The sequence below is a fragment of the Acomys russatus genome, chromosome 1, assembly GCF_903995435.1.
Source record: "Acomys russatus chromosome 1, mAcoRus1.1, whole genome shotgun sequence".
Lineage (NCBI taxonomy): Eukaryota > Metazoa > Chordata > Mammalia > Rodentia > Muridae > Acomys > Acomys russatus.
The window spans coordinates 79,760,541-79,786,928 of NC_067137.1; the positions used below are offsets into that span (position 1 = coordinate 79,760,541).

General features: G+C 46.0%; 1 protein-coding gene across 2 annotated transcripts in view; it reads right to left on the minus strand.

Annotated features, from left to right (window-relative positions):
* The window catches only part of Cdkl1 (cyclin dependent kinase like 1), a 41,610-nt gene that overhangs the window by 13,571 nt on the left and 1,651 nt on the right, over window positions 1-26,388 (minus strand). For both annotated transcript variants that reach the window (XM_051147023.1, XM_051147015.1), the window contains exon 2: window positions 8,524-8,645. In XM_051147023.1, the coding sequence (XP_051002980.1) occupies window positions 8,524-8,645 (122 nt within the window). The remainder of the gene's footprint in view (window positions 1-8,523; window positions 8,646-26,388) is intronic.

Here is a 26,388-nt window from a genome sequence, read left to right on the forward strand (position 1 = left end):
AGTGTTGATAACGCGTGGCCAGCACACTGCTGAATTATAGGGAAAGCAAATTAACAAGAATACAAACGTGGAGTTTTTACAGGGAGGAACTGTGAAAATCCACAGGGATTTCGACCAGTTCTTATGACCTGGGACTGCCTGAAACTTGAACCTTTTCTCGGTTTCTTCATCTTGTTTTGTTTTTTAAGAGAGGGCTGAAGCATGGTCTCGCTACGGTGGCTCCGACTGACCTAGCATCATCCTCCGGATCATCCTGTGTTAGCCTTCAAGTGCTGGGATTACGGGCGCAGTTCTATAATGAGAACCTTGCTAATATAAAGCTAGTTAACATACAGCACAGAAGACAATGCTGTGTCTTTGCTCAGGTTGCTCCAAACTATGGTCCTGAAGCAAGACTTCCCTTTGTGTGCAGTGTGCCCAGATGCCTGAGTCACTTGCTGTTTGTTCCCTTTGGAGAGAGGGGGGAATGAGGCTTTACTGAGACACGATGAGGTTTATACTGCATACCATATAACTAAAGTTCAAAATAACTAAAAATGCAGATAAGCAGCGTGTTCTTTCCCCCACACTGCACCTCTCTTCCTGCCAGCTGTATCGCCCTCACATATTCCTTCTCTTTCCTCTATCACAACATCTTACTGCACCACGGCCCCGATCCCTTCCACTCGGACTCACTGCCCATGTAACCGTGGTGTCCTAAAGCCCTGGAGATGCTGTGTGTGCCAACTGGAAAAAGGCATCTCATCAGGAAGCATTTCAAGTATGAGGCACGGAGTGACTAGAAAGAGAGTTATTTGCTTTTGGAGACCACCCCCCGGACACACACATGCTGGACTTATTATTTTGAGGAACCAAACATTAAATGGGGTTGTGGCCCTCAGCCAAGATTATTCTGTAGTAGACCAGGGAGGAAGCTGTGTGGTGGTGTTAAAGGTGATTGCACAAAGTCACTCTGGCCCCTGGGAGAGGCCACAAGGCCACTGTAGTCAACGACCAGATGTGCAGGAAATCCTTTCAGGCAAATCAAAGGGTGCTTGAACAGACACGGGGACAGCATGCTGGAAGTGGAGAGGCCACTGCCAGGAAGAAACGCCAGGGCATTTGGGGATTGGGACTGTTTTCAGGCTCAGGGTAGTTTCTCACCAAACCCTCTTCCCTTGTAGTGCCATGAAGGCACAAACACCAGAAAAACTCACCTGTCCGGAAAAAATGGCCTAGAAAACACAAATAAGTGGACTTCAAAGGCTCCCCAGTACCTATCTTTTGTTGAGAAAATGTACTGTGATTATTCTTTTTTTTTTTTTTTTTTTTTTTTGTCTTTTGAGACAGGATTTCTCTGTGCGACAGAGCCTTGGCTGTCCTGGACTCACTTTGTAGATCAGGGTGGCCTCGAAATCACAGTGATCTGCCTGCCTCTGTCTCCCTAAGTGCTGGGATTAAAGGCGTGCGCCACCACCACACCTGGCTGTGCAAAGACTTTTTAACATCAAGTTATTCGTGCCAGGAAACCTCAGTCCCCAAAGGTATGCCCCGCCCCCCAAAAAACAAAAGGCGTGTTTGCAAGTGAATTGTATTAGCATATCTTTACTGTTCCTCTAACGTGGATTACACTGTCACATCCTGCAGTTCTCAGTGTAGGAATCTGTAAAACTGCACAGTGTCACCTTATATACCCGTTTCATTCCCTTACTGTTTTATTTTTCTGCAACATGGGAGCCTCAGATTCTAAGAGTCCTTTTAGCTGAAGCAAGTGAGATGACACCAGGAGACAAGTTTTCACTGTTGAGGAAAAGACAAACAGAAAGGAAGAAAGGCAGAATATATTCTGAGGTATTGGAATGGAACTGCAAGTGTGTGTGTGTGTGTGTGTGTGTGTGTGTGTGTGTGTGTGTCCAGAAGAGTGCACTGAATCTCCCAGAGCTGTAGTTACAGGTGATTGTGAACTGCCCATCGTGGGTACTGTGAACAGAACACAGGTCCTCTGAAAGAACAGTAAGTACGCTTAACCAACGAGCTGTTTCTCCAACCGCACACGTGAACTACTGCGTGCTGCTGTGACGCCGAGCCCACTTTCCTCACAGGCTTGGAGACAGATGGCAGTCAGTCACGGTTGGACATTGGTGTCCCAGCAAGTGGCTCAGCCAGATAACTCACTGCACAGCGGAGCTTGGAGCGGCCAGTCATTCTTGGTTCTTTCCCAAGAAGAAAATCAGAGATTAAACAATGCCCAAAGGCGGCTTCTAATAGAATCAGAGAGTGAGCTGACAATGTGCCTACTTGTGATCCCAGCACTCTGGCAGCTGAGCCAGCAGGATCTCAAACTCAAACATAGCAAAACCTGTCTCAAAAAACATCTCAAAACAAAAACAAAGATGAGGACAATAAAAAAGGTTAGGAAAAGACAGCGACTAAAGCAAATGAAAAAACAAAAACCACAAGTGAAAATCCTATGGGGGCGGGGGGTGAAGAGAATATTTTTAAAGTATTATTTCATTATAGAGACAAGGGAAGTTGTTGCATCCTTCAGGATGTCCCTTAGGTAAAGCAATGGCCTGGCATGTGCAAGGCTCGGGGGTCTATCCCCCGTGGCCCCTCTCCCCCGGATTACAGGAGGATAAAAAAATAAGAGATAAGCAGTTAAAGACTTACTCCAACACCCAGATAATACAGGTGCTAAATAAAAATTTTAAAAGAAAAAAAAAGGAAATAAATAATAAAGCAAGTTCAATCCATGTTATTTATAGAAAGACCCATTAAGGTCCAAAGTTTTCAGCATCTGAAACTACGAAGATGAAGAAAAGGTGCTCCAAGCATTTGGAAGTAAAAACGAAACCAGGCTTTGCAAAGAAACAAAACACAAAATGGCATCTTTCTTTTTCTTTTCTTTCCTCTTTTTATTTTTTCTTTTTTTCCTGAGACAAGATCTCACTATGTAGCGCTGGCTGTCTTGAAACTCTCTCTGTAGACCAGGCTGGCCTTGAACTCACAGAGATCCACCTGCCTCTGCCTCCTGAGTACTGGGATTAAAGGTGTGACCACCATGGCTGGTGGCATCAGATTTCTTAATATCACAGAGGACAGAAGACATAAAAACAATATCGTCAAATACGAGTCAAGTGTGAGAATGAGGACACGGGACAAGCTCAGCCTCTCTTTCTTGCCTTGTACCTGTTATAGTGCTTTACCAGGAAGGCTTTGAGGCTTCACTCCTTCAAAAAAAGAGTGAACAGAAGGAAAGCTTAATGACATGGAGAAAGCCAGACACATAAAGGAAGCAGTGAGGTGGCCAGGGGGGTGGTGAAGGGAGGCAGTGACTAAGTGCCTTGCAGGCAAACAAGGCAGCCAGTCCAGATTGCAATGACATGATTTACGAGTCATCCTGCCCTCGGCCTCATGCTATCTTAAGAAAATAAGAAAATATGTAATACACTTAGAAGTTTTGGGGAGTTCTGAGTAACTGGATAGAGCCCCGAGGGCTAAGACTGATGGTCCTCAGCTGTAGCCTACGTTGACGCGATAAGAAGCCCACTTGGCTCCACAGTGTGGGTTTCCAAGTTGATGGCAAAATGTGATCTTGTTCTGGGGCAGAGCATAGAGGGCAATGGTGATGGGGGAGGCTGGTTCCCTCTCATTTTTTGCTGCCTCACGGGATCACCACTGAAGTCATGCTCAGAGATACGGTCTTCCCTCTAACATAACTTCTAAAAGAAGTTGGGGTCTGGCTCTCCTCCACTAGGTGATTAGGTGACTGGACTCTAGACAAGCCATGTATCCATTTCTTCTTGGTAGGGAGTGCTCAGAACTTGACAGTCCAGCCTGGGCCCCTTGGGCTTCCCAGCCATCTGGGCTTGGTCCGCAGGGATCTATGTTCCTGAGGAGTACAAATCCCCAGGCTCAGACATGGGGACCAGGTAATGCATGTGAGAAAAGGCAGGTGTGGGTATTCCCTTTATGTTCCGACCCAAACCAAGATGGAGGTTATCTGGGAAGGCATACCCCTCCATTGGTAGTCAGGTGGTCCTGTTTTGGTGACTGGAACCCATAGCTCCAGAACTCCTCCTTCTAGGGAGGGTAAAGTGGGATATTTCTGCCAAGGGATTGTGTAGGAGAGAGCCACCCTCCCAAGCTTCCTGCCCGTGTGACTGCACTGTGTTCTTTTGTTGTAGTTTGGAAACAGGCTTTCTCTGTGTTGCCGTGGCTATCCTGAAACTCATTCTGTGGACCAGGCTGGCCTCAAACTCACAGAGATCTGCCTGCCTCTCCCTCCTGAGTTCTGGGATTAAAGACGTGCAGTCACACACAGATGTACTGTGTTTTTTTCCCTCCTGCTTTGGGAAGTTGTTTTATTCCAGAAACACAAAGGACTCCTAACTGCTTCACTCAAAGGGATCTTAGGGTAGGGGTGGGGGGCATTGTTAGAAATATCTAGACTAGATTTCTGAGTGATTATACCATCTTTTTACCAATCAGAGACAGAGAAAAAAAAAATTAAATAAACCCAGAAAGAGGAAGACAGGAGGAAGGAAGGATTCAACTGCAGAGAAATACAGGGGGAACCACAAGAGAACAGCAGAAGAAAGTCCCAGGAGGACACTGAACAACAGGCCTTAACACAGGGGACTAAAGGTAGGATGCCGTGTGTGTGTGTGTGTGTGTGTGTGTGTGTGTGAGAGAGAGAGAGAGAGAGACAGAGAGAGAGAGAGAGAGAGAGAGACAGAGAGACAGAGACAGAGAGAGACAGAGACAGAGAGAGACAGAGACAGAGAGAGACAGAGAGAGAGACAGAGACAGAGAGACAGAGACAGAGAGACAGAGAGAGACTAAATCTTCATCTATCAAATTGGGAGCCTGCAGGGGCTGGAGAGATGGCTCAGAAGTTAAGAGCACTTGTTGTTCTTACAGAGGACCCAGGTTTGGTTCCCGGCACCCACATGACAGTACATAACCCCAGTTCCAGGAGACCGGCAATCTCTTCTGTCCTCTGAAGACACTGGAAATGCTCATGGATCACAGATGTACATGCAGGTAAGATCCTCACATAATACAATAAATTACATCTAAAAATGGGAAACCCACAATATCAAAAGATGTTAGGAAATATCAACATTCCACTTTTTACATTGCATGGTCTGCTATTAATTTCAGTAGGAGTTTTCCACTTGAGTTCATGAGAAACACTCATTCATCATTTTCTTGATTTGAAACACCTTTGTCTGGTTTTTGCAGCAGGCTAGTATGGACTCAGAAAAATGACTTGGGAAATGTTTCTTCTATGTTTTTCACAGAGTTTGGATAGGGTTGCTATTCCTTCCTTATGCATTTGATAGGCTTCACACATAAAATATTTTAATAATAGAACCGGAGTTAGCATGATTATAAGAAAAAATATATATCAGCTCGCATCTTGGGTGGTAAAGTAGATTTGTTCAGTGTAGGGAAATGCAGCCCCGGGCCTGCCTCTCCCCTAGGGGTGCCCAGGCTCTGGGCACTGCGCTGGGTTAACCGGGTGGGTGCAATGCAGAATCTCAGTTGCCTGGAGAAACAGCCTTCTCCAGAGACAGCTTCAGTGGGAGAGCTCATTCAATAGGAGGAAACAGAGGTGATTTAAACCTGTGGGGAGTGGGCAGAGGCTACGGTAGTGAGTGTACCTCATTGGTGAGGCCAAAGTGCTGGGAATGCCTTATTTGCATGAAGGGGAATTTCAGGTGCTTGCCAGACATGACCTTAGAAGGAGAGAGCAAGTCTAACCTGTAACCTGCCCACCAGGATACATGACCACCTCAAGGGTAGCAGAGGTGGGGGTCATTAGGTTACGTGTGCTGGGACATGCAGGCCCAGGGCAGGCGTTTAGACAGGCCTCGACCTCACTCTTGCTCCAGGGCAGCTTCCCCAGTCACACAGCACCCCGGCCATTACAGGAAAATGTACATCTAAGAACCCTAGTTTGAGAACTTCTAAAGGGAAAATAAATAAAAGGGAAAACCTATTTGTAGGAAAAGATTTACAGTAGAATTATTTATCAAACCAAATGTTGATACTGTCTCAAATCTTTAGCGATGGAGGAATGGCTAGCAATCACGTAACTTAATGTATATTCCTGCGCATATAAAACACATATGAAAGTGGATCTAAAAAGAAGAGCACAGCGTTCATCCTGTGCACTCAATGTGTTCTTGACAAAGCAGCTGGCAGGTTGGCTGCTGTGGCCATGCTCTTGAGCCCCTCAGACACAGGGCCTTGTCAGCACAACAGCATGGTGTCCACTGCTCTGCAACAAGGTGAGCACTAAGCAAGTTACCCCTTCCAATGCGTAAAACCAGGCCAGCCACTCTCTCATATATGTATAACTCTTCTCTACCTGGCTTAATGCGAGGCAATTTATAAAGCGAGCCAGTTTATAATCTTTTTGAGGAGAAAGGAATTGGGATGACAGAAGGCAGGCAGTGTGACTGCTTCTGTCATCACGCTGAGGTACTTCGGTTGCCTCCATGCCCACTTCTGGAGAGAGCCATGTCAGTAGGTAAAATGCCCTTAATCACAGTTAACAAATTATTCTATTTAGGGTTCACTTGTCCTTTCTTCTGCTCCCTTTGTGCTATTCTTTGTGATAAAGCAGCAGATGATGTGAGTACACTTTTTCCTGGGGTTCTACATGCTGCTGGAGTAAATAAACCAAACCCAAGGATGAGGTAGGTGACAGGCAGCCGGTCAGAAGGCGAGGTAAAATAACCTGGGCTGTGACCAGCATCCAAGGGGAGCAGGCAGTCTTGGATAGGTCAACATTTGGGATTTGCTGCTGTCTTTGTGTAGATAACGTGATGTCTTGATTAAATTAGGGGACACCCAGCTAGCTGCTTTCCATTGCACTATTGATTACTTGCTTGTTACATGGGGAGACTCTACGCCATTTGAGGTTTTACACTGGTTACGGTATAAAACAGGAGAAGGAGCCCACCGTGAGTAGCTGCGCTCCCTACAGTGTTTCCATTGTACCCTACGGCAGGAGCAACGACACCAGCAAAGTTTCAACGAGTGAGTGCTACTTGCAAGCTGCCAAAAGAGCAAATAGCAACACAGGAAATGCTCTCTTGTTTTTACCACGTAATCTCTCTGTGCTGGTGACTTTCTGAAGGGTGGTGCCCGTCTTCTTGGCTCTAGCGTTCCGGAACATGAAAAAGCAGACTTCACGGATGTCAACAAGCCACTTTAATCCCATTTACCAGGAGGTCATGGCAGATCATATAGAACCAATATCACGGGGCAGAGCCAGCTCTCAGGCAAAGCTGAGAAGAATCGTATCCTCCGGCCGGCCACTGGTGTGAGGACTTTAGCAGGGCTTGGCCCACCCGCCTCCAGGAACGGAGTAAAAGAAGCTGGTGGGATAGGCCTCCCATATCCACTTCTCTGAACTCTCCCCATTTTGACCTGAGTGCCCCCTCTCCCATGAAGCTGTCTTTGATTTGGACTTACTTTTGATTCTATTGCTCATGGCCTACTAATGATTTTTCTTTATCCTTCCAGGCACAGTGATTGGTCCCAGGGATAATTGCATCATTCTAGTGGGCCAGTCAGAAATTCAACAGATTTTACGTGTGGTTACTCTTCCAGAATTCCCTTCTGGGAAAATTGCATGGGTTTATATAAGCTGCAGCCATCCGTGCTCTAACCTGCACTTTTCCTTTCCTAGTTCTTTCTGTCCTGCGCGACACACACACCTGTCACTCCTGCTCTCCCAGTTATAGCCACTGATGCCTGGGGCTCTCTTCCACACTTGCTTCAAGGTGAGCTTTTGTCACTTGTACCAAAGAAGTCCTGACTAACACAGCACACAAAATACTTAGATTACACTAGGTTTTTGATAGCCTTAAACTTCCCCTTAGCAATTACTTTTGTACTTCTTTTTCTCATTTATTTATTTGTTTGTTTGCTTGCTTACTTATTTAGAGGCAGACAGAGTCTTACTGTGTAGCCTAGGCTGGCCTCAGACTGGTGATCCTCCTGCCTCAGCCTCTTAAGAGCTGGGATCATAGGCGTGTATTGCCATACTTTGGAGACTCTTTCTTCTAAAGTGCAAGGCACTATGCTTCCCTAGTCAGACACAAAGTACCTGCTGTCCTCCTCCCTCTGTTTTTTCAGAGGCTCGATAACTTCAGTGCAGAGACATGAACCCCCGGAGCCAGGTTTGTCTACGATGCTGCTGTGCTAACCAGGGTGTCTTCATTAAAATGACTATAACTTATTTCACAACAGTTCTAGAAACTTCTCAGCTATCAACCCAGCGACAGAGACATGGTGAACATTACTTTTGTTCACTTGGGCTTTTGTTTGTTTGTTTGTTTGTGACAGGGTTTATGACCCAGGGTGCCTCCAACCTGTCAATTCTCTTGTTTCAGTCTCTCAGCTACACACTGTGTACTTCTTCCTGCATAGTCATTTTAAAAGACGTCCCTATGGCTGCTTTGTCCTCACAAACCCTTGTGAGCTTTCCTTTGTCTGTCTTCCGGGAAGGGATGGGCCACTCACCCCCTCTGGTATCTATCCAGCTCGTGAAGCACCGTGTGGTCGCAGTACTCGAAGACCAGGTGAAGCCTCCGCTTCCTCCGGAAGACTTCCAGGAGGTTGACGAGGTTGGGATGCTTGAGTTGCTGAAAATATAAGAGGTGGCATGGTGAATCTGAGCTGTGAGTCTTCCTCTGAGTTCCAGAGAAATAAAGTAAAAATAATGATGTCTCCTTTCAGGAGAGTCAGTCTTTGTAGTGGAAGGAGGCAAAATCAGGATCATCCAAGCTCTCTGCTATTTTCTCACTGACTTGAGGGAAAGGGCGGTCAGGGCCCAGGTGCTTTGTGAAAGCCAAGAGAAGACTGGCTAAGACAAGGGACTGCTTGGGGCAGGGTGAATTAAAAGAAGCTCATCCTTCAAGGCTCTCTCTACTCAAGTGTCCTTTCCTGAGGCGTTCTCCCAGACTGCTCTGCGCTCCTGTGTCAGAATCCCCAGATGGTTCACATCCTGGTGGTACTAAGTAATTAGTAGTTGCTAATCTGTAATTAGCAACTGTTTTCACTTGGCCATTTAGTGTTGTCTGGTTTCATAGCACCTATAAATAGAATAGATAAATCCAGTAGAACCGCCCTGTCCCCTCCACCCCCCAGCCCCTGCCCTCTTTCTGAGATAGGGTCTCTCTATTATGTAGCTCTGGCTTATCTGGAATCCACTATGTAGACCAGGTTGTCTTTGAACTCAAAGAGATCCATCTGCGTCTACATCCTGAGTGCTAGGATTAAAGGTATGTGCCACCATGACTGGCATGCTAATCTTTTTCTAAAGAAAAAAGAGATTTGCAACAACAACAACAACAACACACACACACACACACACACACACACACACACACACCCCAGGTGCACATTTGCACAGAATCCTCCCAGTCTATTCCTTCTTTGTAGTGCCCAATAACTACTATTAGTGTCTGCTTCATTACTGTTTAATGATTTCTAACACTGGTGCTTCGCACCTCTTTTTTTCAAATAACCTTTGATAATTGTTACTTTTCTTGTTCTGGCAAAACACCTGACAAAAAACAATGTAAGGGAAGATGAGTTTATTTTGGCTTACAGTTTTAAGGTATACAGTCCATACTGGCAGGAGCATGAGGTAGCTGATAACATTGCCTGGCAGTCAGAAAGCAGAGACTGTCACAAAGTGAGTCCGGGCTATAACACTCCAATTTCCACCTCCACTTGCCGTGACCCATCCTCTCTTACAAGGTTACAGTTCCTCAACGCGCCACAACTTTTCCAAACAATGCCATCAGCTGGTGACCGAATGTTCAGACGCAAGAATATCTTGGAACATTTCACACTCAAATCACAACAGTCACTAATAGTTTTCCTCAAGGATTTTATAGTCAAGTGTGGTCTTTATCACATTACCTTTTTTCCATGTCACCTAACTTATCTAGGCATTCACTTTTCTTCTTCTTCTTCTCTTGTTTTTTTGAGACAGGGTTTCTCTGTGTAGCCTTGGCTATCCTGGACTCACTTTGTAGACCGGCCTGTCCTCAAATTCACAGAGATCCACTTTCCTCTGTCTTCTCGAGTGCTGGAATTACAGGCATGCAGCACTGCGTCCAGCTGTCTAGGCATTCTTAATTCATCTTAGGGTTAAAGAGTTACAGGCAGTCTGCCATGTGACTGAGCTCACTTCTCAGAAAAAGAGAGACTGGTACATGAGGGGTGCAATAAAGAAACTACTGACATGGCCACAGCATCAGGGGGAAGGCTTTTATTGTAAATAAGAAAGAGAGAACATCCAGAGGTGTCTGGAAGACTTCAAGGCAGAGAGAGGAAGAAACAGACTAGACATGGCCAGGACTAGAGAGGACAGTGGAGACAGTGAGACAGCAAGGGAGCGAACAGTAGAGAACAGCAGGTTATAAGGAGGGTGTGTAGCTGGGAGAGAGAAGCTGGTACCAGCAGGATGCTAGTGTGGACTTTGGGGCCCTGTAAATATGGATGCAGGAGCCTGGAGACCAGCACAGGCTTTGCTATGCAACCATGGGTCTCTGTCATTGGAGAGCTGTGTGTTCCTTCTGCCAGAGGCAAGGGAAATGACTCCTTCTGAGAGTCAGGAAGAGAACACATTTCGCAAGTTCCAAAGGGATGATGGCTTTTATCTGTCCACTAGAAATCCTTCTGTAGTCCAACCTGAGCTGGGCCAAGAGCACGATTTCTGGACATATGCACTCCTTTTTGAAGTTTAGGAAATAGGAGTTTAATGTGGGCCTGACAGAAATCTCAAGCCCCAGAATATACAGTAGAGCGAGGGTTCTCAACCTTAGTGGGGAGTCAAATGACCCTCTCACTGGGGTTGCCTAGACCGCTGGAAAACAGACAATTACATTATGACCCATAACAGTAATAAAATCACAGCTATGAAGTAGCAACGCAAATAATTCTATGGTTGAGGGTCACAACAGCATGAGGGACTGTAGTAAAGGGTTGCAGTATACCGAAGGTTGAGAACCACTGAATTAGAGCCTTACACAATATACCTTAAGCTTTGCAGCCTGAACTAATAGGATGGGCCACTGCTGGGAAGATTCACCTCCCCGAAGAACTCGGTCAACGAGGAAGTCAGCAGGCAGGGAAATGGGACTAAGGTTTATTTGTTTATTAATTTATTTTGGATTTTCAAGACAGGGTTTCTCTGTGTAGCCTTGGCTGTCCTAGAACTCACTCTGTAGACCAGGCTGTCCTGGAACTCATAGCGATCTGCCTGCCTCTGCCTCCCGAGTGCTGAGATTAAAGGCTTGGGCCACCACACCTGGCCCATGAGTAAGATTTTTTTAAACCACTTTTTTTGGTATCAATTTCAAAGGCTACCCATGTTTGCGTTTTCTATGGGCTAATGGCCAACTTCATAAAGTTGTAAAAATAAGCTGCTGCAGTTTCCAGACTCCTGTGTTCTTATTATAAAGAAAGGAGCATTATTTTTCACACCCAATCCATCTCTATAACTCTATCTGTGAAACAGAAACATTGTATCCATCAAAAAATACTCACCCTAACACAAAGAACAATAATCCCTCCTAGAACCTCTTTTCCCCCCAACTCCTCCCCTCCTGCCTCCCCCCCACCCCTCCCCACCCACCCCCCTTCCCCTGATAAGCACCAATAACAGGCTGCTGGGCTGTCTCTAGAAGGGACTTGACTTGGGCCATTTAAGGAACTAAAAGGGTATGCCTTGAGGGTTGAAGCCCATGGGCAATGGCGGGCCAGCTAAGTGAACATGAATCCTGCAGGGCCCTGTGGGCTAAAAATTCACACTTTATCCTAGGTGCAACAGGAAGGAAGTATAGCAAGCTGTGACACAATAGCCCTTGGGTTTTTGAGAGCATTATGGCAGCAAAGAATGGTCCAGAAGAGGCAAAGATGGACAAGGGGAGAGAATATGGGGCCTTCCGACATCTAAGAGATGACAGGGGCTTGGACCAAGGCAGAGACTAGAGAGAGGGCAGAAAAGCACTGTTTGAAGATATTTTGTTGCCAGGCATGGTGGTGCTTGCCTTTAATCCCAGCACTTGGGAGGCAGAGACAGGTGGATCACTGTGAGTTCGAGGCCAGCCTGTTCTACAAAGCAAGTCTAGGACAGCTAAGGCTACACAGGGAAACCCTGTCTCCAAAAAAAAAAAAAAAAAAAAAAAAGATATTTTGTTGCTAGAATAGTGAGAAATGTGGCAATGAACTAGTGCCGGGAGACAAGGGAAGGGAAGATACCAAGAATGAGGGAAGAATGAGGAGTTGCTGATGCCAGCAGAAAGAGAAGAGCAACTTCTCAGGACTGAGATTCCGGAGTATCCCTGTCCGCTTGGCTGGACCTAGAGCTGAGGATAAAGTCAGAGGTTCCTGTATGCAGGGTGGAACTGTAGGAAGAGATGCACTAAGACAGGAAGAAATCCAAAGGACCCAAATACACCGAGAAGAGAGGGAAACAGGTCCTCAATGGCAAGGAAAGATGAGAGCATGATCCCACCCGTGGCCAGCGCTGATAGGTGCTGTTGGAAGGTCAGGCAGAGAGTGAAGCGAGAGGCTCCCAGACTTCTCATTTTGGGGATTATGGGTATCCCTACAGTGGATGGTGAACAAGGCTGTGTGGATTTGGCATCTCAAGCCACCTTCCTTCTCTCTGTCCATTAACTCACTGGCCTGGGGGTGCGGTAGGGTCAGGATGACACCTTGGTCCTGAAGCTGGTTCACAGTCTGCATCCTGTAGCTTTCGACCACAGCTTTAATAATTGTGGATGTTTGTCTATGCCAGCTCAGGTGTCCTTCCCATGGCCCACAGGCTGCGTGAGGCCCAGAACAGCAAAGAATGCATCGCAACACACACAATTGGAAACATATTTAAATTATTGTGATTTTTTTTTTTTTTTTAACTCTGCTGTGTAGTTCTTGAGCATGAACTTTGTCACAATGTCAGAAGTTCGGACATGCGCTTAGCAGTGGTAGCACATATCCTTAATCCCAGGACTGGGGAGGCAGAGGCAGGCAGATAGATCTCTGTAAGTTCAAGGGCAACCTGATCTGCAGACTGAGTCTAGGACAGCCAACACTACCAAGAGAAACCCTGTCTAGAAAAACCAAAAAAAAAAAAAAAAAAAAGGTTCGGACATGCCTGGGCCTTAGATATTTTTGCCTTAGTACAGAAGGGACACCTTGAGGGACAAGTAAATGAGATAGATGACAAGAACCAAATGTCACACAAGAGAAACGTGACTGGAACAGACTAAATTACCATATATACTACAAAGGTGTTGTAGCTTGTTTAGCCATAATTGCTCTTGATTTAGGAAGGGGAAAGCCACAGCCTCAAGCCTGATTTTATTTCTTGGCATTCTATCTTGCGCTGGCCTAGTCTGGAAGGTCTCAATAGTTCTTTCTAGGTCATTAACACTGTCCTCAGCTAAGCTTCATTAAAAGTAAGGCCGGTCAAGTTTGGAATTTGTCTCCCTTTGTTTTCTCTCTGATGTTTTCCATTATGCTGCTAAGTAAGGCACTTCTCTAACACCAAAAAACAACAAACAAACAAACAAATAAAAACCCAAAAAACTTCAGCAGTGCATGGTGGCACACGCCTTTAATCCCAGCACTTGGGAGGCAGAGGCAAGCAGATCTCTGTGAGTTCAAGGCCAGACTGGTCTACAAAGTGAGTCCCAGATAGCCAAGGCTACACAGAGAAGCCCTGTCTCAGATTAAAAACAACAAAAACAAAAACTTTGGGTGTGGAGAGATGGCTCAGCAGTTAAGAGCACTGGCTGCTCTTCCAAAGGACCCACATGGCAGCTCACAACTGTCTGTAACTCCATTCCAGTGGATCAGACTCCTGCACACAACCACACAAGCAGGGCAAACACCAATGCACATTAAATAAAAACAAATAAATAAAATTTAAAGTTCTTTTTAAAAAGACTTATTTTTTTATTTTATAAGTGTTTTATCTAATGTATGTACACACACATGTGCATGCCATGACTACAGAGGACCCAAGGAACTGGATCCCTAGTAGCAGGGTTGCAGACAGCTGTGAACCAAACTAGGCTCTCTGTGAGAACAGCAAATACTCCTAACTGCAGGAGCCATCTCTCCATTCTCCAAGACTCCTGCTTGTGTTTTAGTGTCTCCTTGGTTGAATTTGACTTGCTCTCCACCTGGTTTTCCTATGAAGAGTAGAGTGTCACATATCCCTTCTTGGACAGCTCTTGTACCCGTCATTGGCCCCATATCTTCCTTGGCCATCCACATATTGTGATGAACTCAGGCCCTGCATCCTTGGAGGTGTGCTTTTCAGCTTCCTCCTCCATAGCACTTTTAAGACTTTTATACTCATTGACAAGGCTTAATGGTCAGGAAATATTGCATTAAGATCCTGGTCATGAGGCTACTCTGGAAAATGCTGGAGGTCTGGTAACTCTGGGCCCTTTATTTCTGTGGCTTTGCTCTATGATTCTCTCTCAGTTTGCTCTGAGAGTAGTGGTCCACTTCAGAGAAGGATCGAGCGCTTTAGTTTGCTCCTCTTCGCATCACTCCCTGTACTCCCTAGGGCACCAAGGCCCAGTGGGCATCTCTCTTACATCACACCAGCATCACTCTCACATCACACCAGCATCACTCTCACATCACACCAGCATCACTCTCACATCACACCAGCATCACTCTCACATCACACCAGCATCACTCTCACATCACACCAGCATCACTCTCACATCACACCAGCATCACTCTCACATCACACCAGCATCACTCTCACATCACACCAGCATCACTCTCACATCACACCAGCATCACTCTCACATCACACCAGCATCACTCTCACATCACACCAGCATCACTCTCACATCACACCAGCATCACTCTCACATCACACCAGTATCACTCTCACATCACACCAGCATCTCTCTCACATCACACCAGCATCACTCTCACATCACACCAGCATCACTCTCACATTACTGATTCCATATAGCAGAATGAGTGAACGATTCCATGTACCCATGTTTCTGTCTAAAGTGGGAAAACACACGACCAGTAGAGATGACGGCACATTTCAAGACTAGTAACAAAGTATATTTATTCACCAAGATGAATCCATTCTCCAAAACCTGTCTGGCCTCTGGAGGTACTGGTTTAGTACCATGTGGTTTTAGACTGACCAGTATACAGATCCCTGTGTCCGGGGTCTCTCCTACTCCTCTGGTCTGTGTTCTTTGTGGAGACGTGAGGGGTTGTTGACCCTGTTCTGCACTTTAGGGAAACATAGCCGACCTTTTTCTCAGTGCTTATTCCTTGGTTTTCCCTTTAAAAACATTCTTCTCCCACAACTGTGCTTAAACAGCAGAAGAACAGAAAGCAAAGCTTGCAAAGTGGAGTTGTTGTCCCAGTAGAATGCTTTTCACAATCCTTCAAAAATTGGAACTTGACTCTTGGCCTCACAGACATTTTGGAGGGAGTCCTCCATCAGTTCTCGTCCATCCAGAATGGAAATGTGACACTCTTGCCCACACCCATAGCTTTAAAATGAGCAACCCCGCTTCTTCTTGGGGACTCCTGATCTGCACACTGTAAGTCTCACGGGCTCGAGGCCCTTGTGCCTCTATGGGCGTGTCTCTGTCCCAGGTCTCAGGTCCCCAGGGCTACTTCCCAAAGGAAACTACTAACAAACACATGATTCCGTGTCTCAGACTTTAACTGCCCCGGCTGCAGGTGCTGGCATATTCGATCTCAACGGGTACCTCAGGCCACAGTCAGGCCACAGGTTAGAAAAGTGACCAAGGTGATGTTGACATTTAGCATGGAAAGCTGCAGTTCTTCATGCAGCTTACCAACCAGAATAACCTGGAGGGAGGATCCTCTGACGCCGCCACAGGCGTTCCCAAAGGGAGCGGTGATCACTCCCAAGAAAACCCACGGAGTGATTGGCTCTGAGGTCTGAGCACTGATATCGCAGACCCACTGTGTTCTCTCTGCCCCAGGTTAGAGCACTGGCTCACAGTGGGCTGAACAGATCCGTAGAACCACCCCAAGATCAGCCTTCCACTCTTAAGCGTAAATTTGGGCAAACACTCCTGGTATTTGGCAAACATTAGTTTTACCTTACACGGTAAGAGAGGGACAAACAGAAGCACTCAGACTGCCTACTTTCCTCCCAGCACAACCCTGCACAAAAAGAGTCAAAAAGAAAACTCCATTCCAGGTGGGGCAGCCAGGGCCAAGGATTGTTCATGGGCTTGCCGGAGGCCACACTGAGGGACAGACTGTGCCAGTTCTTTGACCAGACACCTGGCCTGAGATCTCTTCTGGAGACTTCTGAGAACCCAGCAGGCCAATGACATGTGCAGTGGATGATTGAGCTGTTTTGTTGTTTAAAAAAAAAAAAAAAAAACCATGAAAGAATTATTAGTACAACTGTGCTCACAATGGAAACCAATGCAGAGCTGGCACTCACGAGGGCACCACGCCCTGGCAGTTACACAGCAGTTTGCTTCTCACCTCCCATTGTCCCAGCAGAAATGGAGACCAAGTCCAATGATTTTCAGAGACACAATTTTCCCCGCTGGTATTTTTTTACTAGAGGGCCTTTAAGGTTAATAAACAGTAAGGAAGGATAATGATTAACATGAGAATATGCCTGTTGGAAGAAAATTTGCAACATGAGACTTTAATCCTGCCAAACATACAGCTGAATTAAAATTACATGAAAGGCATGCCCCTGGCCCAGTCAAAAAAAATTCCATTCTACAGGAAAATTACTACCTTCAGGTGTGGTTTGGATATGCTGTGATAACTACACATAACACAGGTTTTCTGGCTAGACTTCTCATAAGTTGGAAATAAAAAAATAATTTAAACGGGAAAGAGAGCAATAAGATAATTTTTAAAATCAAGATGAATTGTACAACCACTCATTTTGAAAGCCTAATCTTCTGCTATGCAGCAAAGGAATGTAGTTAATAATTATGTAATAGTAACTGTTATTCAAAATAATACAAAGGGAGGATTTTTCAAATGTTTTCATGACAAAAAATTAACAAATATTTGGGGCCTAGGGAGATGGTGCAATTGGTAAAGTGCTTGCCTTGTAAGCATAAAGACCTGAGCTCAGTCCCAAGAACCCAAGTAAAAATAAAAAAATAAAAAAGATCAGATATTTAGCACCTGCTTATAGTCTGGCACTGGGGAGGTGGAGACCGGAGACCAGACAGCCTTGCCTAACTGGCAAGTTCCAGGCCAGTGAGAGAACCTGCCCGAAACACAAAGTCGATTATGTCCGACAAACAACACCTAAGGCTGTCCTCTGACCTCCACAGCATGAACACACTCAGGCGAGCATGCCTGCATACACACATGTGCAACCCCACATGCTCACACATAAGCACACCAAGTAATAACAAATATTTGAAGGGATAGGTATGCAAATTACCTTGATTTGATCATGCCACAACGTAAGTATATATCAAAACATCACATCCATGAACTATACAATTAGTATTCGTCATGAGTGATTCAATTCTCAGGATACACACACATACACCCCTAATCTATGCAAAATTATTTGTAAAAAATAATTTACTCTGCCTCCTCCTGCCTGGGGTATTTTATTTTCTGGCTTCTAGTGTGTCATAGGATGCAATGCCTATGTATGACACAGATGAACTAGGAAACAGGCTTAATCTCTTTGTGACGGGGGGGGGGGGGGGGGGGGGCACAGGGGGGGGCTGGGGGATGGTAACGTGTCTACTGTTGTCCTCTGTTCCCTTTGCGCTTGAAGTATTTGCCTGGCAGCTTACCGCTTGGGTTCTCACTAGCAGCAAGAACGCAATCTGTGTAGATAAACACCTGTGAGCTAAGCCAAAACATCTCCAAGTAAACAAACAAAGCAACTGGTTACTATTTGCAGTTTGTAGGTTTTCTTGTAGAAATGAAATTAAGCAGGTCTCCACTTGCCGAACAAATAGAGAGGATGATAAGGGGCTGTTTGGTTTCTCTCGTTGTGGTCAAGGAACTGCTCCTATTGTCTTCCATGATACTGACAACCAACTTACATAGTGCCCAGTGTCAGTCTAATGCTGAAAACAAAACAAAACAAGACTCCACTGGCCCCATCCCCGCTGGTCCTTGAAGCCAATACTGCACAGAACAAATGCCAGAGGCTCCAAACTGGCAACCTAATGGCCAAATGGTGTCTGTACATGCTGTGTTGTAGTCAAACCACTTAATACTTTAAAACCAGGGCATTGTGTTGTCACTGAAAGGAACAGGTTCCTGGAGAAAGGGCTGATCACAGAACCAGGGCAGGATGAGACCAGGACATTTTATTTGCCCAACACACAGTAAAGTCCTCAAACAATGGTGGACGCCAGTCAGAACCCAGGAGCAGACAGAAGAAGACGCTGAGAAGAACAAAAGAGTAACAACTGAGCTAACAATGTATAAAGTGCTGAATTGAAACACTCCCGAGTCTATAGCGATATTAGTAAGTATGTATCTGGAGGTTGGAAGTCTTTTTCTAACAGAAAAAAGAGACTAATAAGTAAGGAAAACCTACAGAAAAACAGCTGTTACAATAAAAATTACCAGTTGATATTAAAACTTGTTCACTACATTTACTGGGCGTTTGTTTGTTTTGTGTTGGTCTTTGTTGTTGTTGTTTGCTTGTTTTTAGGGATTTATTTATTTATTATATATACAGTGCACAAGAAAAGGGCACCAGATCTCATTATGGATGGCTGTGAACCATCATGTGGTTGCTGGGAATTGAACTCAGAACCTCTGGAAGAGTAGCCAGTGCTCTTAATCTCTGAGCCATCTCTCCAGCCCTGTTGCATTTTAAAAAACAAAAAACAAAACAAAACAAAACAAAAAACAGGGTCTACTATGCAGTCCTGACTGCTCTAGAGCTCACTAGGTAGATCAGTGTGGTCCTGAGCTCAGAGATCCTTTTGCCTCTCCCTTCTATATGCACCATCACACCCACCTATATATTAGTTGTTTTTATGTACTTAATACACATATTAGTTATGTAGCTACTATTGGGACATATGAAACATTTAGGTATCGACTATGTTTTATATAACAGTAGTGTGCTGCTGATAGAATTCACAATGTGGTTATGTAGAAAAATACCCAGGGGTAGCCTAGCCAAAGATGTTGGGGGTGGGGTGGAGGTGTCAGGTGGCAGACAGGGATGGAGAGCCAGGCTCCAACAGATGCTGATGAACGCATCTAGTTAAAGGTCTGTGGGTATCAACTGCATGATTCCTTTTGCTTTTAAATATCTTGACTATGGGGGGCCAGGGAGATGGCTCACAGGGCAGAAGCCAAGCTTCACAATGACTTGAGATCTACCCCCTGGAACCGGCATAAAAATGTGCATGCGATGGTGGGAACCTGTAATATTGGCATTCCTCGGGTGAGATGGGAGGTAGAGCCACGAGAATTACCTAGAAACCCGTGGCCCACTCAGCTTGGGATGCAAAGGACAGTAGCAGAAACAAGACAGACTCTACCTCAGGAAGTCAGAAGGCAGGAGCTGACTCCTGAAAGTTGCCCTCTGACCTCCACATGCACCCGATAGCATGTGTGCACACATATTTACATTTAAAAAAAATAAATATTTTGAATTTTTCTCTTCAAAAACTGTAGAGAAAAATCTCAGGAGATATCACACAAATTTCTAATTTCTTGTTAAAATAACTGAAAATGTGTCTTCTTGAGTGGGCAGCCTATAGACTGAACATTGGCCCCGTTCAGGGACACAGGCTCACAGTATGCCCCAGTCCAAACCTCTCAACATGGCTTTCTACTCATCCACCGCTGCATGTTTGTGGTATCAATGTGATCCTTAACCAATACTTGAGTTTGTGAGTCCGGGCCCCTAGAACTCATAACAGACAACGCTGAATATGGCTGTAACAATGTAGGGACCAGCTGGGCATGATGGCACATACCTGTAATCCCAGCACTCAGGGAGGCAGAGGCAGGCAGATCTCTGAGAGTTCAAGGCCAGCCTGGTCTATAAAGTGAGTCCAGAACAGCCAAGTCTACACAGAGAAACCCTGTCTTGAAAAACAAAACAAGCCGGGTGTGGTGGTGCGTGCTTTTAATCCCAGCACTCGGGAGGCAGAGGCAGGCAGATCTTTGAGAGTTCAAGGCCAGCCTGGTCTACAAAGAAAGTCCAGCACAGCCAAGGCTACACAGAGAAATCCTGTCTTAAAACAAAACAAAACAACAATGTAGAGACTGATACTAATGTTCAGTACTAATGGGTCCTATTACTCTAATCCATTTTCATTAGCAAATTGAGTATGTTGAAGAAAAAAACCTAAAACTGGTTCCTTTTAGCAACAAGAGAATTGAATTTTCCCCTGTCTTTTTCTTTATTTTGCTAGGATCAAACACCACAGGGTTTCCTGCTATGTTTTTTGTTTGCATGCAAAATATCCCTCCAACTAATATTGGGCAAGCTGATGCCTTTAAGAAGATGAAAGTTCTGACTAGGCGGTGGGGGGGGGCACTACTCATACGGCATGATGGTGGTATTTAGCATCATAGCCCTGGCACAAAGCTCACATGATGTGCCTAGTTAATGTTTTGTCTGAATAACAGGGACCCTTAGGTGTCCCGCTCTCACAGTGATGCCAGACAGCAGAGTGGCGACTCACCGCAGTATTCCTGATCTGAGGGTTCCAGGTACTGAGGCTCCTGCAGAGCACAGTGCAAGCTCGCCTCCAGGATGGCCCTTTGGAGACAGTGCCATGCTCACATCCCACCCTCTGCCTTTCTCCCTCAGCTTTTCTCTCTCCTCTGCTACCGCTGCTGCTTCTGACCTTCCCTCTTCTGTCCCTTCATCCTGAGGCTGCCTAGGCACAGTGCCACGCTGGGCTGGAGAGCCCTGCATGCTCCTGTCAGCATAAAGTCAGTGAAGCAGTACCAGGCAGGGACATAAATCAGGAGCTAAGTGTGGACAGGGTCCCAGGAGGGAGCTAAGTGTGGGCAGGGTCCCAGGAGGGAGTTAAGTGTGGGCAGGCTCCCAGGAGGCACCAGAGCTTGTCCAAGGTCACCTGACAGCCCTGAGCGGGATCCAACCCTGAGGTCCCAAGCCACAGCTCTGTGGGCCACACAGTCACACAGCTCTGTCCCCACTGGAAATGAGGAGACTGGAAAGGAACAGCAGCCTCTCCCGTGTACGCTATGACTCAAATCAGCTGAGAGCATTTTTCTGCCAAGCAATACAGTCGCACTCACACCTAGGTACCATTCTTGGTTTTTTTGTTTCTCTAACAGGACATTTTACATATCTTTTCCCTAATGCTACAAATATATCAGATAGTTTTACCAACATTGCATGTATATCTATGTTTTATACAATAATAGGATTAGAGATTTTTGTCATCTGTAGGCTCTGTCTCTTAACAATTAAACTTTATTATACAACCCAACTAGCTTACACAAGAGGGAAAAAAGAGTGAACTTTTTGGTATCCGTTCCACGGGACAGGTCCCTAGGTGTCTCTGGCCTGTTCCCTGATCCTCTTTCCGATCCATGATCCACGTGTGCTCAAGCCCTGTCTGACCCTGCTGCCCTTCTCTCCTCTCTGCCTGTCTGTCTCACATGCATGAGAAGGGCAGTCTCCTTCTTCCATTGAGGGTCGATTAGAAAAACAATAGTCCAGGTGGGGTCCCCAGGTCTGCTTCCTGAATTCCAGGCCCAGGATGGCTCCATTCAGTCTATCTCAGGGTATCCATGGGGTGTCCAAGGGTAAAGCCCGCCAAGACTGCTTTCACCTGTGACAAAGCTTACAGTCTTTCCCACAGTCATCCTCTTGTAAGGACAGGTTTTGATCCTTTTGGGGGTGACAGTGTTCTCATTAACTATGCATCCTGAAGGGCCAGAAAAAATGTCTCAACAGGTAAAGACACTTGCTGAAAAGTCTGATGATCTGAGTTCAGTGTTTAAGCCCTCATGGTAGAGAGAACCAACCACTGTGCTGTTCTCTAGCCTCCACTTGTGCACTGTGTCACATGATATTTATGAACACACACACATCCCACACACCCATCTCCCACCACACTCTCACACACATACACTCCCCCCCTCTCTCTCACACACACACACCCATCTCTCTCCCCCTCCCCCCCACCCTAACACAAACACACACACTCCCCTCACACACTCCCACACCCCCACATACTCTCCCCTGGCCCCAACAAATGTAGTAAGGTAGTAAGATATAAGGAATGCGTACTGTAGGCACCTGGTAACAGCTCAGTTGGTAACGTGCTTGCTACGCACGTGTGAAGGCCTGAGTTCAGTCCCTAGAACCCCCCTGAAAAAGCTAGGCATGGCTGGGCACAGTGGTGCATACCTTCAGCCTCCCACTGGGGAGGCAGAGTTAGACAGATCTTTATCAGCTCCAAGCTTGCCTGGTCTACATATGGAGTTCAAGGTTAGCTACATAGAGAGACTCAGTCTCAGAAACAAAACTAACAAACAAACAAGCCGGGTACGGTGGCACATGCCAAAGGCAAACACAAGCAGATCCCCAAGGCTGGCCTGCCTAGCTTACCCAGCAAGCTCCAGGCCAAAGAGAGACCCTGCCAACAAAACAAGGTGGATGACACCTAAAGAATGACAATAGAGACTGACCTTCGGCCTCCACTTACACGCACAAGTACACGTACACGTTAGTGTGGTGCCTCCCCCACAAACACATGCAACGAATTTTGTAATATTTACATCAGGGTGAGTTTTGTGGTGTTGGGCATCAACCATGGCCTTGCATATGCCATACAAGCTCTCTACCACTAAGCAACATCTCCAGCCTCATAGCAACGTTTCAGATGGACACCTGACTCGCACACTTATTCTCATCTCTGTTGACAGCAAATAGTAACTTCTTTAAAAATAAAACAAAACCAAAACTCTATGGTTAACCACCATTCCCACTGTTCTCATTTGCAGTCTGTATTCAGGCCTCCGTGGGAGCCACAGGTCTCACAAGGAAGACTTTGCAGGAGAGAGGACAAAATAGATTCCGAGGCCCCACCACTGGGCTTGGTCTTAGGGATGGACAGAGCTGTGTCTACCTGCCAGCTTCCTGTCTAGGAGGGTTCTGGCAAATCAGTAACTATCCTGAGCCAATACGCAAAACAGGACACGATAGCTACCGTCTGAGGTGGCGCTTACTCGTGTTAATTGTGGAGTCCTAGGCAACGAGCTGGCAGTTCAAGCAGGTCTGCTGGGTTGCCGGCTCCTACCTGCCAAGTAAAATGGGGATGTCTTCGCCCTCTCTATCTCATTTTCCTTCCTTGGAGAGAGAGAGAGAGAGAGAGAGAGAGAGAGAGAGAGAGGGAGGGAGGGAGAGGGAGGGAGGGAGGGAGAGAGAGAGGGAGGGAGGGAGGGAGAGAGAGCGAGAGAGAGAGAGATGAGAGATAGAGAGAGAGAGAGAGAGAGAAAGGGAGTGAGGGAGGGAGGGCAGGGAGGAGGGAGGGAGGGAGGGAGAGAGCTGTCACTGGGTCCTAGCTGCTGCTTGTAGGCGTTTGAGTGAAGTTGGTCTGACCCACTCTATTACCCCATATCACCTACAGCACCCAGACACCCACAGTAGAACCGTCCTGTCTTTGATCTCAAACTGCCTCAGGGCCAGCAGCTCTCTCTGTCAAGGCTGGATGGAATAGGTTACTTCCTCCCTCCGCCGGTCTACCATTTCACTTCACCAGGAACAGTGCAGCAGCAGAGACCAGGGGCTAGGAGGGAGTTGGCTGCTTCATGCTTGTCTTAAGGCTGCAGTCCCCTTTGCTGGACACATAGATATCACTGGGGGTGAATGGGCGAGTCTGGGACGGATTAAAGCACATTTGTGTCCCTACATGTGCTGTATGAAAAGTCAGCTCTCACTTCCCACCACAGGGCCCCTGATGGTCTAGCACATGATGCCTGGCCTTGTGTGTGTGTGTGTGTGTGTGTGTGTGTGTGTGTGCCTGCCTCTTCCTCCCTGAGTGCTAGGATTAAAGGCACATGCCATTTGCCGTGTACTTGCTTGTTGTTTTTTTTTTTTTTTTAGTCTCCCTTTGCTAAAATATGTAGGGATGACAGGGAAGAACAGTGCCTGGCATGTGGCAGAGTTCTGTAAGCGCTTGCCAAATGGACATGTCAGTTAGCCGTGCACAAACACCTCACCAAAACCACCAGCCGAACGTGCTTCATTGTTTTTCCGTATGACAGAAATTCAATTTGAAAGCGGTACATTGAACTTTATCCTGTCACTAGTACGGCTTTAATCTTCCTTAAGGGATAACTGACTGATTTTAGTTAGAGCAGTTGTTTGGACTTTGTAATTTTATGAGACTATGGTGCTTCCCGCTGCTCTAACGAGACAAACTCGTGCGCAATTATATAACCTAGGAAAATTCTGATTGGGAATTAAGATATTAAAGAGTTAAGTCTCATAGGGCATCTTGGTGAGCATGGGGTTGTATCTTGTTTAGGTAGTGGTATATTGTTATAAAACCAGATTTGTTTTGTAAAAGAGAGTCACACTTTTCCCCGCTCCAGGTGGTATGAAATAATGCTATTTGTAATGCTTCCAGTTTTTAGAGAAAACAAAAACATTTTGAAAAAATCTTAGCAAGATAAAAGGTCTTGATAATATAAGTCCCCTGGCTATAGCTTTCTGATGAGCCTTCACACCAGAAAGGGAAACACAGAAGAGGCACGGCCTTAAACGCTGGCAGCTAGACAGCTACCTCCCTCGATGACATCTGCTTACAGAGAAACAACCATAGACTTATACTGCAAAGCTCAGTCTGGAAAAGGTTTACCAGAACCATCTCCTCAGAGGCAGCCGGAACCATGTCGTGAATGGTGTTTTGTTTTACCAGCTAGGCGTCCTCTGTATAGGATAGTACTTGGTCTGGAAATCTTTTTTAAAAAAATATTTTATTGATTTATTTTATGTATGAGTACTCCATCTGCATATATACCTGTATGCCAGAAAAAGAGGTCAGTATATATGGTTGGGAGCCACCATGTGGTTGCTGGGAATTGAGCTCAGGACCTCTGGAAGAGCAGTCAGTGCTCTTAACTGCTGAGCCATGTCTCCAGCTCTTGATCTGGGAATTGTTTTTGTCCCCAGATGTAGTATTAACAGCCATGAGATTTACAGTGCACAAGACAAGTGTTAACACTCTTTCATTGATGGATGGTGAAGCTAAGAAAAGGGGCAGCAATACACAAACACACAATGACGTGCACCGCACAGCGCACACAAGTCTGACGTAGGTGTAGTTAGATGCTATTGCCAATTGTTCTCTTTCGGGAAGGCCAGGTTTCCCACAAGGAGTGCCTTTTCTAGTTTTCATTTTGATATTAAAGTGTCTGATCTTTTAAGAAGTGGCTAAGAATGCCAAGGTGCAGTGGCTCACTCCTTTAATCCCAGCACTCAGGGGCCAGATCTCTGAGAGTCAGAGGCCAATCTGGTCTACAAAGTGAGTCCAGGATGGTGAGGGCTGTTACATAGAGCAGCCTGTCTCAAAAAGCAAAAACAAAACAAAATAAAACAAAAAGTGATTAAGATAGTAAGTAGTTAGTGATTGACTACTTTTGTTTTTGTTTTTTAAGTCCTGACTGGGCTGAGGGTCTAGTTCAGGCTATAGAATTTGCCTGGCTTTGAAGATAGACCCTGGCTTAATTCCCTAGCATGGAGTTCAAGGCTAGCCTGCTCTACAGCACAAGACTGTTTCAAAGAATGGAAGAAGAAAATACAGTGAGGTGCGGTGGTGCAAGACTACGATCCAGGTACTTAACAGGACTCTGAAAAATCCTGACAACTCTACCCCAATTGCCAAAGAGGGGAAAAATCATGTTTTAAAATGCCAATGGTCCAGAAGACAAATGACAGCCTTTTAATAAAATATAACCTTAGTGGGCTGGGCAGTGGTGGCGCACACCTTTGATCCCAGTACTAAAGAGGCAGAGGCAGGTGGATCTCTGAGTTTGAGGCCAGCCTGGTCTACATAGTGAGCTCCAGGACAGCCAAGGCTACACAGAGAAACCCTGTCTCAAAAAAACCCAAAACTTCCTCCTCCTCCTCCTCCTCTTCTATAGCTATGCTTTTCAAAAGACACCTTAGCAAGATATTCAAAGTCCCGCTTCCTGCCTAAGCTACTATCCTTCTGCTTCTGTAAGGGGCTGTCTGGGTGAGCCCTCAGCTGTCTGGCCCGTGGTCACTGAGGATTCGTCACCCTCTGGTCTGAGGTCTCAGTTTGAGTTTTCCTCGTCCTCAGGGATCACAAAAAGCCTTAGCTTCTCACTGGGCACCCTAGGAGCTCACCG